General features: G+C 41.4%; 1 protein-coding gene across 5 annotated transcripts in view; it reads right to left on the bottom strand.

Moving 5' to 3' along the window:
- ptprfa (protein tyrosine phosphatase receptor type Fa) overlaps window positions 1-14,150 on the bottom strand; it is a 217,008-nt gene that overhangs the window by 149,497 nt on the left and 53,361 nt on the right. For all 5 annotated transcript variants that reach the window (XM_069151002.1, XM_069151004.1, XM_069151005.1 and 2 more), the window contains exon 2: window positions 11,624-11,787. In XM_069151002.1, coding sequence (XP_069007103.1) covers window positions 11,624-11,717 — 94 coding nt within the window. In that variant the 5' untranslated portion in view covers window positions 11,718-11,787. The remainder of the gene's footprint in view (window positions 1-11,623; window positions 11,788-14,150) is intronic.

The following is a 14,150-nucleotide window of genomic DNA, read 5'->3' as shown; positions in this document are numbered from 1 at the left end:
GTAAAGAAAAAAAAACTAAAAATAGTCTGCAGTAACAAGTGCAGGTCAGAGAGGAAATTTGTTTTTTTTTTAGACTCAACTATTCTCAGCATGATCGGAGTATATTCTTTTAAACGTGGTGGATGGATGCAACATGTTGTTGGTACAAAAAATACAGTTCAATCTGAGCTCTGACTCAAAGCAACTGTGCCCCACAACTTGCAAATGTAACAAACAAACACAATCACAAAACCGACCAAATTAACAGGTGCAAAGATGATATGCACGGTGAGACAGTTAGAGCTCTTTAACTCCACTGCTAATGCTGCTCCTCCAGCGACTAATGGCTAACCTCTCTGAGGAACCGACTACCTCGTCTTTTGAACTTTTCAAAATGTGAACTAAAGCACTTGACAGCGTACTTATCCAAAGTTTACAGCTACTTTTGAACCACGAAATAAAAAATATAATTCCACAGTTAAAAACCATCAAGCTGCTGCTCCAAATGTACTTTAGATTTCTCAGTCCAGTTTTTGTTCGGTGTTTTTGATTACACTCCATATATTTTTGTTGTTCTTCAGGCTGTATTAAGTTGATATAAAATAACTGATTCTGAATTGGAATGCCATGTCTTAGTTTTACATTGAGTGGGTTTATACTCTTGACACCAAAATAAAAAGGTGCCCACTCTTACCTGTTTATCATCCTCAGTGACTGAAAACACCCGACTTTAATAATCCAGGAGGTTCACATATGTTTGACACTCACAGATACACAATATCAGATACTTTTCCTTTAATAAATCAGTGTCCAAGTACAATATTTGTTTCTCATTTGTTTAATCGGGTTCCTTTTATCTAATTCTGTTAAAATCAGATAATGTTTTAGGTTATATTTATGCAGAAATATAGACAATTTGCAAACTTTCAGGCTGGTAAAATATAAGAAAATGTTAGCAGTGAACCTTTTATATTATGTTTAATATAAACACGTTGTGTTGGCAGTAAACAGTTCACATATTAGAACATTTTCTTTCATTTTGTTGATAAAAAGCCACAGCTGAAACCACTGGTAACATCCAGTAACATCCATAGAGATATCTACGGAGGCCTCTGATAACTTTTCTCACAAAGCAGAGAATTTCCCTAATTTATCTGAATGAGTTTTATCTCAAAGGCTGTCGCGCATCATTGATGCCCCCAGTGAAGATCATCTCAACAATAATATTGGCAACTAGCTTTTTTTGTTGTTTTATTTGCTGCATTTAGTTGTGATGAAAAGCGTTGCACGTTTCACCAACCCTGCATCAGTTCCAGTGGTTCCCCTGTACGCATTTAGCATCGCCGCACCTACACTGTTGAAAAAGGACTGCGGCTGTAATAATTATTTTATTTTATTTTATTTTTTTGGAAATGTACATCATATTATTTTTTGCTGGGCAGTGCAGAATGAAGAACTGGGAGAAAGAACGACAGCTGATCGATGTCATTCACCCGGTGGGTCATTTGGGTCAAACAAAAGTCTTATGGTCAAATCTAATCTAATTTTCAGAATTTACTGTATAATACTGGTTGTTAATACTTATTTTTTTGTTCAATAATTGTCAAAAAACCTGGTTTTGCACGTGTTAAATGTTTTCTAACGTGCACCTGCGTGGACTTTTTTTTTCACGTGTATGTGTGCTTCATCTCCGCTGTCACTTCATCCTGGGAAACTGAGTGAGTTCTTATTGCTTACTGCTCAGGAGTCTGCATGGATGTGACGGGCAGCTTGGTTAGTCAGTACACGTCATCTGAAGGAGGCAAAATCTTTGTTGACACAACGATTTAGGCTACTGGCATTTACTGACATAACAGCTATCCAGCTCCCAATAATAGGTTTAGCACGTGCTAAATGCCAACTCCTCCCTGCTCATTCAGAGGCTGATCTTTGCATAAAGTAAACCTCTCAGAGGACATGCACGGCTGCACCACAGATGGGAGATTGTTTCATCAACAGCAGTGCAAAGAAAAGCAGTAGCTCACAAGAGAAACATGCTGGGGCTACACACATCCTTTTAAGGAAATTCAGATGTATCTAAACGCATAAGGGAAAAGGGTTTATTCATATAAAGCGATGTCTTTGTCAAAGAATGTCAGAATAAGGATGTAGTTGTGTTTAATTAGATATTTTCTGCATAAACATGGCTTCAGTTTCATCCCACAGTTGAAAGATATGGATGTTAACTTAAATGGTGATTTAAAATTGACCCTAAGTGTGAATACAAAAAAAAAAGTGACATTTGTCAAAATTGTTGTTAGAATGTCGAGAAAGATGAAGTTTATTCTTTTAAAGCAACACTGACACCGGGGCCTCCGAGGCTAACGGTGAAAATAAGATTCATGTTATCAAGCTGCTGTCGGGAGCTTCTGCCACGCCTGCACTGTCGTGGAAATAAAAACTGGAACAGGGCTTTGAGAGCACCTGTTTGCATGTTTACAATAAGTGTCCATGTCCAACAAACCATTTTTCCCTGAGCAGTGTATCTCTTAAATTGTTGTTGATGGGAGTGCCGCGTCATTTCAAACAGCAGCAGTGTGACGAGGTGCTGAGCGTTTCTCTTTATGCGGAGCACTGAAGGTTCAACGGGGTTTTTACCAGTTGCAGAGTTGAACAATTCTAAACTTGAAGTAAAACACTGGCTAGTCACTGTCACTTCGTATCCATCTGTCCAATCACAGCGAAGGAATGAGCGGGACAAAAGACACAAAGACCTGACGTCACGTCTCATTCAGCTCTGCACATACCTCACTCCTCCGAGCTGACCGCCTTCCGTAATTTGTGTCTTTCCTTGAAATTAAAGGTCCAATTTTGTAGAGCAACACTTGAAACTGTCCGTCTCACACCAAACTACAACTTCAACTAGATTCCTTCCAACTTCTGCTCCTGAATCAGACGATTGTCCTCGCCGAGATGTTTCCTCACACAAACTCTCGTGAACCCACATAGACCGGCGGGTCGTCCTCTCTGCCTACGAGTGTCAGTCTTCCTTTCAACCAGAACAAGTACTCAACTCTGTCCTGACATTTTGCTGATGAAACCATATATCTTTAAAATTGTGTTCTTGAAACACATACATTAACTTCCGCAGGTATTTGTTATAAAAGGAAAAAAGGTATCTCCGCTGTAAAAACGCTGCTCCTCCAAAGCTCTGGCGATGGCTCCCAGCTTACAGGAGGAAGAAACTCTTTGGTGGACACAGGCTTTAAGATGAGTTACCAACAATGCACATCGTGAGCAAGTACCACTGATTCACCAGAAGTACACCAAGTAGTAGTTGTCCTGTGTAAAGTAAAGTAAAGCAAAGTAAAGTAAAGTAGCAGATGGAGATCAATGGTCTGCACTTGTATAGCGCTTTATCACTGTGGTAGTGGGGCGTGGTTTGGCTCAGCTGCAGGAGGAACTGATTGGGGCAGTGGTTCAGGGAACAGGCTTCATTAGCCCGGCAGCAGTCAATCACTGGTTGTCTCTCTCTTCTCCATAAAACCTGATAGCAGGACACCGGCGGCTCACTGCTGGGGACAGGAGAACACAGTAATATATATATACTGTATTGTTTGTGGTGAAATAAACACCTTGTGAAGCTGTACTGGAGCTGGTTGTTGTTGTTCGTGCTGAAAGAACCCACAGTGATAGCAAGATGTCTGTCACAATCACCTTATGGTCTCAAAGCGCTTTTACACGGTTTTCCATTCACACACTCATGAGACTTGGTGCTCGCCAGCAGGAGAGCATTCCCGCACCGATGGTACGCGGTGGTGTCTTGTTCAAGGACACTTAGGCATGTGGAGTCGGGGATCGAACCACCAGCCGTCCAATCAGTGCACAACCCACTCTACCGTCTGGGCCACAGCCTCCCACAGAGGGCACATCTAAAGTGTTGTAATCCCACTACTTCCTCGTTTGACAACGGAGCACAGATTCCCTTCAGAAGCAGTTGACCAAAGAACTCGAGTACCTTTATTCCTCAACTCTTCAACATCGGTGTATTTCCAACTTTTCAATTACAACAAAGAGGGAGTTGGCAAACCTAACAAAACTCTGGACTCCATATTTTAGTTTTGTCAGGTTTGCTTGTTTGGTTTTCTTCTGGAACATTTTGTCATCATGTTAGCAGTACTGTATCCTGTCCATCAACCCACCTCCCAGTCAAGCTGACGGGCAGATTGTAAGCACAGGCTGAGTTCAGAGGTTGGACATACAACATCAATCATCACCTACAAAATGTAGTTGCTACCCATCAGCCCTTCAGTGAGCCTAAAGCTGTTTTACACACTACTGTAATTCAAACTATTCAAATGTGCTTGATGTCAGGCTTTGAAAACCGAGGCTGTTTATATTTCCAGTGAGTGAAGGGAAGCAGAGGAGAGAAGAAGAAGGGAGAGAGAAACAATGAAGGAGGAAATGGGTTCAGAAGCAGAACCTGTCAGCAGCTGACATGTTAACTATAAACTCAGAGGGAGAAAAACTGTTGAGGTCTAACTTGTAGATTGTTTACACAGAAATTGAAATCCAACTAAATTCATTATACATTAATGGGACCTCCTGTGAAATGAGTGACGGACCTTTCACAGCAGAGACTAACACATTATAACAACTATGTTTTTAAATTGTTTTCTTATGTTGTTTAAGGGATCTTTACATCGGTAACGTTTATAGACACTGCAATGAAATCGTTTCAGTTCTGATCAGAAGTAAAACATAAAATGCTGCTTATCCATAAACAGGTCAAAGGTATATTTCTCCATCATCACTGTCCTTATTGGGTCCACAATAGAACTTCTGAGGTAAGGTAGGCTTTACCCCCGCCCCCCCTTCCCCCACTGGAAGAAACCCAGTACTAGGTCAAAACCAATCATCATCCATCAGTGATGTCATCATCCATCAGTGATGTCATCAACCATCAGTGATGTCATCGTTGGTTTGTGAACGTTATGAATCCTCCAGTTCAGATTCTGTCCGTCACCATCTTGCTAGCTTGGAGCGGTTTGGAGCAGGAAGTGACCATATTTGGATGAGCTGGGGGAGGAGCCAGAGGTGGATCTGACCGATCTGATTGGAAACCTGACGATACTATGTCCCGCCCACCGATAGCTGTAACCTGACTGCACCACAGGCCTGTCAATCAAACAGACACAAACACAAAAATACAGCTTTTTGAGGTTTATTTTCTAATTATTGAAGGATTATTTTCAGATGGACCGGCAGAAAATTAATAAGGAGTGGCCTCGCAGTTGTGGTGAAGCAAAAATGTTTTACCCAATTTATGTTCGGCCATTAAATTACGGCTCATCGTGAGAAGCTCTACTTCTGCCTTCATTAACGGTGTCATGAGTTTCTATCACCTCTTCTGTATGTTTCATGTCTCTCACACTGTAGCGGAGTGGCGGGGAGACAGACAATGGGAAGATGATCTTACTCATATTGATGACACACGTTATGTTATTGTACGTGTTACTTACTATCTGGATTTTTTTCGTACATCTTTGCATGTCAACATTAGTCTCACACACGCCTGTCTTAGATTAAGGATAAACAGGTGGAAAATGGCTGTGGTCCAAGACAATCTGAAAACGCCCGCACGTAATGACTTAATATACCTAGTTCACAACTATTCTTCAACTAAACTACTCCTAAACACTCCGATTTTACGGCCTTTTCTTTTGCACCTCTTTGTCACCCTCATTTGTCTGCCAGTCTCGTTTCTCATTCGGGTTCCAGACTTTAATGGCGTCTGGGCATGTAGCCAGGCAGTCAAATGTTGTGTGAGGCGGAATAAAGCCGTGTACCAGAGTCGAGTCACAATGACGAGTGACAACAGTCTCACATAAAGTGTCTTCCTTTCACAGAGACTCATTAGGCTGTGGCGCTGAGAGAGAGCAGCCATGCAAACCAACCTCTGTTCAGTCAGAGTGACGTATAAACAATCCAACTGCAGCACAGTGTTTCTCAGATTCTCTCACGAGCCTCCTTCCTGCAAATAATAACAAAGGCTTGGAAAAACAATTCAGGTGCATAAGTCAACTCAGAAGGAATAACACACCGGTTATCAATGTCAGCAATGCCAAGAGAGTTTTGTACCATGTTACCCTTTTCTATCCAGCTTTACTTTAACAGGAAAGAAAGACAGATTTTATTTGTAAGAAAGTGAAACAAACTGTGGTCAGCATTAAACTATAATGCTGATAAATATTTTTTGCAGGACCAGTTCTGGATGGTGGCTGCATGCGTCTGCTTCATTTGGCTTTTCTTGACTGTGACTAAGTGTTTTAACAGCTAATCTTAACCCCAACAACTCATCTTGAGTTATATGTTAAAAAAAAAAAAAAAAAAAAAAAAAAAAAAAAAGTGTCTAAATGAATCACCTCTCGAAGTGTCCCAAGATGATGTTATCTAAAACGCTAGAAAACCAGTCAGAAATGGAATACTTTGCCTATCAACGCTCTACGGAGGATTGAGGGAAGAGCAAACGTTTGCTCATTACATTTCACAGCACACCTCCTCTGCCCTCTAATGCAGAGAACCCTGCCAGTTCCCCAGCGCTGCTCTGACGTGCCTGTCAGCATGAACTGTCAGCCGTGTCACGCTGCTAACTTCCCGCCTCCATGGTGGTAAAGAGAGAGCAGGAGGGAGGCTGATACATGGCTGCATGGAGTGAACACATAACGTGTCTTTGAAAAGCTCCTCCGCTGCTTCCACAGCTCAAATGTACAGCAGGTCTGAACCAGACGATGTGCCACAGCGCCTTCAAGGAACATCTCCACATGTTGCATTTTAGACTTTTAGTTTTTGTCACCAGGCAGTTTTCATAAAGCCGGAATACTTTCTGTATCTGGTGTATAGAAACTGTAACTTTGCTTGTTAGCGTTACAGTCAATGATTTTTCATTCAAACCAGCAGCCCCTCACTAAAACCAACCTAGTATCACAGCAAAGCGTGAAATGGACACACCCATCCTCTACAGCTAAACGTGAGATAGCTACACTTGGCAGTGTCCAGGCGTGACAGTTCCACGCATTGCTGTAGTGGGCCGGCGTGTCTATTACATGTTTATAGGCATGAAGCTAACATGTTAAAGTCGTATTAATCCACAAACAAATGTCCAAACTACACTCCATCCAACTCTTACTGTACAAAAAAAAGAAACAAAATATCTGTACACACAGATGGACAAATTTATGAGGCTGAAGATTTACACAGCTGCATGCTTTTGCATCTGTGCCCTCAGTGTTTTTACCATTTCGTCACCTTCCTCAAATAATGGCCAAAGTCATTTTTTCAGGTTTTTCAGAAAACACAAAAAACTTAACAAACGTTGATTATATTATATTTATTAATAATTTCACTCAAAAAGGTTATGACAATAGATGACTATTGACATACTAATAACAATGTCTGTCAATTATGTAACATAAGAGGAATAAATGTTTTAAAAAAATTAACATGCCTTTTTAAAGCAATTTTAAACCTTCAACTCTGTCAACAATAAAGCATAACTAACAAACGAACTCAACATAATGCTGAGGAGGCATGTGCATCTCCTCACTTCTCCCTTCAGATGTTCTTTGCTGGGTTCTTGACTGATGTCTATTGATGTGGCAAATTGTCAAAGATGACACTCGACGGGCATGACGTGTTTCATTGACTGGAGGTCCTGGAATACAGGCGGCTGGCTTGGCCTTTTGGACACAACAGCACAGCTTGCAAGTCCATTGTCCAAACGGACTTCTCATTATTCGCAGAATCCTTGTCACAGGATTTCTTTTGCCTCGCTTCATCTTTCTGGGTGAAGTGCATCATATTCAGCCTTACTGATATTCCCATGCTTGAATGAAACACAAACATCACACTGATCTTTTGGCAGAATGAATACGGAATAGTTCTCTTCATGGAACACATCTGTGAAATATCGTATTCCAACGGACATCACGCCAGCAGTTGCAGCGGACTGTTGATATTCCCGATGTAGTTGGGAGATGGTTGTGCCTGGGTGAAGGAACTTCTTGTCTTTGTAGGTCTCTGTGCTTCTGCAGTAGTGTGAACCAACAGTGGGCAGGTCCTTCAACCAGTCCTTGAGGAAATCCTTGACATCAGTTCCAAGCTTTGCATGCTTGCCACTCTTAGGTCCAGATTGTGTCTTTGCTCAGCCAGTGTGTAACGGTTCTTTCAGGGAGACCAAGTGTAGAGGAAAAAAGTGCCTTGCACACGTTGAGACTCGTTCCATCTTGAAGCTTCAGTTGGTAGGACAATGATGAATTGCGTCGGGATCCCTCAGCAACTTTCTTTTGCTTCATGTTAACCTTTGTGACCAAAGTGGTGATGTATAACTGACGTTCTTCCCAGGTGTTCATTTCCCAAATCTTCTGAAATATCCACTGCCGCTGCTCTTCTGTAATGACTCGGCAGTCTCGAGTTGAGACTCGCTGACATAACTTGGAGTTGCAGGGAGGACCCATAGCCTTTGCACTTATTTCTTTGCCACCTTTTCTCTTGTATGACATTCCTTTGAGACGTTTCTCCTTGGATTAATTTTGCTTCCATGTTCCTGGACTAAGGCGTTTATTTATTTTCCTTTTGGCCGTATTGTTGAAATCAACATCCTCATCCTGCTGTTCTGGAGTTGTTGCCACCATGGTTAGGCTGTCTTCATTTTCAGGGGCAGCGGACACGTCACAGGATGGGGTATAGTCTGGATCGCTGATGACATCATCTTCATCAGATATGTCCTCTTCATGGTGTGGATCAGTCTGCCTGCCATCTTCAACAACATCAACGAGTGTTTAAGCTATTGTCTGCTCCATCTGAAACAGTCTCGGCCTGGTACATGCTGCTTCATCTCTTCAACAACGGTCTCATTGTCATTTTCAGTGGATGAAGCCTGATCGGTCTCAGAATTGTCAAGTGCATCTCCTACCGAAATGTAAAAACATTTCAACCCTTTGAGGTGTACGGTCACAAATGTGTGATCATTCTGAAAAACATTCATTGCCTTGTGGTCACTTGTATTAAGCTACATCAGGGATTCCCAAAGTGGTGTGCATGCACCCTTAGGGGTGCACAAGCTGCCTCTAGACACTGCACAACAGGCATACTATAATACCAGTCAAATGATGTTATGATTACTAATATTATGTTCAAGTGAGATTTTCATTGACTAAAATGCTGAATAAAAAGACTGAATAAAAAGACTAACTAACTATGCAATATTTGTAGCCTCGCCTATATTATAGTAAATTTCATCACTTACCAATAGGAGACGAGCCCTGAATCATGGAAATAACTCCAGTGGCTCGGTAGATTTCCGTTCTTCTTGATGCAGCCTGCATCTTGAAAAGCTTGTAAAATTGCCTAAGTCACATTGTCTTTCGACTTAGGCAAAATAAAACGGCCTAAGTCACACTCTTGACATAGCCCATTATACTACAGGGGTAGAACCACATGATCTGTTCAACTGAGGCTGTAGGCGATTTTACCAGAGGTGGCCAGCATCATATCATGAGGAGATGATTTGGGCAACAAAATAATTTTTATTAAAAAAATGACATAGGCCATTATTTTAGGAAGGTCACGATATTTAAATGAAGCCTTTAATTTAAAAATTCCAGTAATTTTAATTGAAGGCTGAAATTCTAATGTTGCACTCAACAAAACAAGGTTTTTGTTAATCTTTTGACAAGGAACACATTAGCTAAATGTATGAGTAGACACAAAAATACATTCTACAAAAAGAAAACAAACATTGAACAACTCCACCTCATGACATGGTAATCCATACGTCAACCCACTGCCATGAATATCTCATTTTAATCAAGATAAAGCTGTACACACTCATGGACCAATCAATTCACACTCTTGTCAATATCAGTCTGCCAGCACAGACCATGCACATCCAATATATTCAACTGGGCCTATGCAGCAGGCTCAATGTCGCAATGAACAGCTGAAGAATAAATCCCAACAGTTCAGTGTCATCACAAAATAAACTCTTAACTGAACACAAGAGATTGATGAAAAAAATACAGTATGTAAGAGGATCTAAAGAAGGAGTTATAAAAGGTGTTCTTTGCATCCTTTTGTCTGACATTCAGTTCCAGTGGACTCTCTCAGCTGCCACCAGTCCAGCTTTCCTCACATTAAAATCTACTCAGTGTTAAACAGACAGTAAATAGAAGGAGGGAGAAGAGACCAAAGTAGAATTTAGCAGCCTTAATGTCGACATTCACCGACACTGGATAGTTTAGACTACCTGCTATTCACCATAATCCAACACCCAGAAACAGTCAGTCAGCCCTGCAGAGTGTTTTTACTTCCATATGGAGAGCCAGATATGGAGACACGTTTGCCACTTGTGTTTGTTCTTATTAATAATACATTGTTCTGTCCTGCTTCTTGTTCATGACCTGCAAAATTGCCTCCCACACAAGTACGGTAGCAGCACCTACATGCTGCATGAAAGCTGGGAGGGACGGAGTCAAAGAAACACAGAATACACTCAGTCTGACTGTGTATGCAACCCTGTGGAGCTGCAAGGCTGGAGCCAGGCTGGGCACAGGAAGAGAAAGGTTGCAGCACACTGGCCATAGGTGAGCCTTGCTTGGATGAGTACACAGAGTTTTTAAATACAATTTACAGTCATTTTTGTTTAAATAGGACCACTTATGCTGGGGACAGATACAAGTGGAAGATTAGACACATAAAGCATATATTTTGAGCCAACAGTACCTCTGGGAGTTAGCGTCCTTGAGTCAAATTAAATCCTGTTCCAGCAAATTACACTTAAATAAAAAAGCACAAGATTCAATTTCCATTTCCTTTTCTGCTTCTTGTCCAACAGTGTTCAGGTTATTCTCACACTTCCCCGGGTGCTGTCAACTCAAATGAGACGTGCCGTCCTGTAAAGCATTCTGACTGGGTCATGCTGCTCCGATGCATCGATTGTGAGTGCGAAGTGTGAATTATATCTCCGAAAGCAGCCACGCATTTCAGTAATACGTACTGTAGAGCAGGCGTCTCCAAACCAGATCGCGATGTACCAGTAGAACGGGAACCGGTTCTGAGTAGATCGTGGAAGGTTCAAACAATATGCAGTGTTTCCTACACATAGACTCACTTGGGTGGGCCGCCCAGGTGTATTTGGTGATCTATTTAAGCTTATTTTAGTTCATTTATTTTGTTTAACCTGTCCGAAAGGACGATCAACTAACACAATCAATTAACGAGTGGATACTCTCCCTTCGTTCTCCTCCACCTGTGAGCACTGACATACAGAGATCAGAGGACAGAAACTGAGCTGGAAAGAAACCGGTGCTCACAAATTAGGTAAATAACCTAAATAAGTTTTTTCAACTGGACCGCGGAGCAGTTGAAAAAGTTACACCGCAGTTCAGTTGAGTGCCGCGACTTTTCAAATTAAAAGCCCTCCAGTTTTACACAGCTTCCAGACATATAGTAGGTTTTGACTTGGACGTGTTTCTTTCAGGAGGAGCAGGGGGTCCCAATCAAAGGGGAAACACTGGATTTCATTAGTTAAATCTTATATTAGAACAATTTATTTGACACTTTTCAAACCAGAGGTTTGAGCTGTGTGGATGATATTTGTACTCACTCTCTGTGTTGGAAGGCAGAATCAGTCTGGCCAGCAGTAGAAGATGAAGGGCTGCCCTGGTGAGTGGCAACAGATGTCTGAATCTCAGGTCCATGGTCTTACTCCTCTCCGGTCCTTACACTGCTGTTAATTGTCTATGACAGCACACATTGGTAGAGTGACTCCTGAAAAAAGAAAAGAGAACTGATGTCAAAAGACAAATTCCGCATAACTGCATTTCAGTGTAGTTCATTCAAGATGTATAAAGTCTTATTTTATTTCCTACTTTCTGTTCTAAACATCTGGTTGGGTCCACGAGTCATATTAGTGATTTTATACATGTGCTTGTAGTTTATTTCTTTTATCCTATAAAGATATTTTTGCTCATATTTTTCTTCAATGCAACTTCATCACAATTATGAGGAACTTTATGTCATGCGTTTGCAGCAGGTGCGCCATGCTCATCTCATTTGTGATGTGAAAACATCATCTACAACTAATGCAGGCTGGCACAAAAGCCTTGCAATAGGCTGAAGTTTTAACATTCCCAGTCACAAACATCAGAAGCCTTCTCCCCATACTTCATGACAGAAACTATCCTGCTGATGAACCAGCCCCTTTCATGCATGAAGCTCTGACTCCAATCGCAAATGAGAAGTTAAGAGGCTTCATCAGTTAATCAGAAACTCCACTTCATGTGAAACACAAGCACCTGATCTGGAGTCAGTTCCCATTCCTAAAGCGTTTCACTCAATCATCCCGTTCTGTTTTTATTGGCATTTTACTCAGCGTCCCAACTTTTTTGGAAACACGGTGGTTTCCTTTATGTTCGGTATCACAAAGTTTACACTCTGATCCAGGTGAAGATCAATAGTCAATACTAAAACACTGAACACTAAGAATACATGGGTTTATGTTCACAATGACCATGAATGCAGTGAATGCACAAACTACAGACTCCACCATGAGAAGACCTCCTCTAAGCTTTACTTATTATATAGCACGGCTCACAAAAGAGAAGGATAAAGAATTCTTGAAGAGCAACCAGACCTACTCCACAGATTATACCGCCTGTAAAGCACATCAACTTTTGCCAAACAATGGGTCAACCCACTCAACCACAGTTTACTTTTTCAGACTGCCCTCTGAAAGTCGAGTGAGATCATTGGTCAGAGACCCTCAGTTGACTTACATTCTTCAAGTCAAGCAGTCATTTATTTTATGGAGGTGGAGGGTAGGGAGGCGGTTAAGGTTATTTTACCCACCGATACTAACTAACTAGGTGAGAGAGGCACACAAGGTGACCAAGATGAGTTTGCCACACAATCCTGAGGTTACGGCAGAAAGGTTTGAGAAGCTCTGGTATATTTGTTTGTTTGGAAAAATTAAAAAGACTGAATAGTCGAAACTTTGTATTGACCTGCCAAATCTGATTGGACTGACAATATTCTGAGTCGGTTAGAACCACAGACTGGATATAAAAGTGTTTGTAGCTTCCGGCTCCCAAAAATGGTTCCAATGCAGAAGTACCTTAAACTGCAATCCCAGCGAGTGCCACTAGAGGTCGGCTCCAAAAAGCCTCCAGCTCCATAGACTCCCATTCAACTTCTCTCCTCAAATCCAAAGTGAATAAAAATGTGTCCATCAGTTATCTCGGTGTTGTTAGCTAAAGTCACTCCTTCTTATTAGTTTTCTGGAGGTCCATCTGAAAATAATCCCTCATTCATTAGAAAAGAAGATTCAAGAAGACCTGTTTTTGGGGGCGTGTCTGTTTGATTGACAGGCCTGTGGTGCAGTCAGGTTACAGCTATCGGTGGGCGGGACGTAGTATCGTCATGTTTCCAATCAGATTGAATCCAGCCAGATACAATGATTTATTTATTACAAGCCCCTGCGATTATAAAAAAAAAACAACAAAAAAAACAATGTTATCTACAGGGACATCTGCCTGCGGTTTTACAGTATTGTATGATATGCAGTGGCTGGTTTATTATTGTCACTAACATATTTCTTGTTGTTTCCCCTTTTTCACCATTGATAGAAAAAAAGCATAGATCTGGAACGCAATTACAACCCAGTTTTCACAGCTTCCCTGATTTCACATCAAAACCAAATATGGGCTGAGATAGAAAGCTGTGAATTCAGGGAACACAGAAACACAAGACAATCAAAGAGAAAGAACAACCATCAGACTGTATTTTCGTCCGACTTTCCTCATTTCGCAAATAAAATCAAGGGCTGCATGAATCCCATTCTACCAGTTTACCTACTCTTCAGTATAATCCATGTCAAACACGTTTTTGGAATCAACTTGGAAGAGAAAGCACAATTCACAAAACACAAGCTTTGAATGTTTCCCCAGTGTGACTGAAAACTCATTTCACCGTTCGCTCTGAAAGTGTAATTACAGAAAGTCTCCGAAAAGAAGCAGACAAAGTTTAGGAACAGTTCCCGACACCTTCGATGCCTCATTAGGTGTGCCGTGACAGGACCTGAGTGACAGGAGGAAGTGCTGGATTTTCACAGTCTTCGCGGAGCAACTGCATCA

The sequence above is a fragment of the Embiotoca jacksoni genome, unplaced genomic scaffold (genome assembly GCF_022577435.1).
Source record: "Embiotoca jacksoni isolate LCO1_2020_lvr unplaced genomic scaffold, fEmbJac1.0.p SCAF_16, whole genome shotgun sequence".
Taxonomy (NCBI): Eukaryota; Metazoa; Chordata; class Actinopteri; family Embiotocidae; genus Embiotoca; species Embiotoca jacksoni.
Note: the sequence above shows the minus strand (reverse complement) of the source record. Positions and strands in the feature narration are given on the sequence as shown.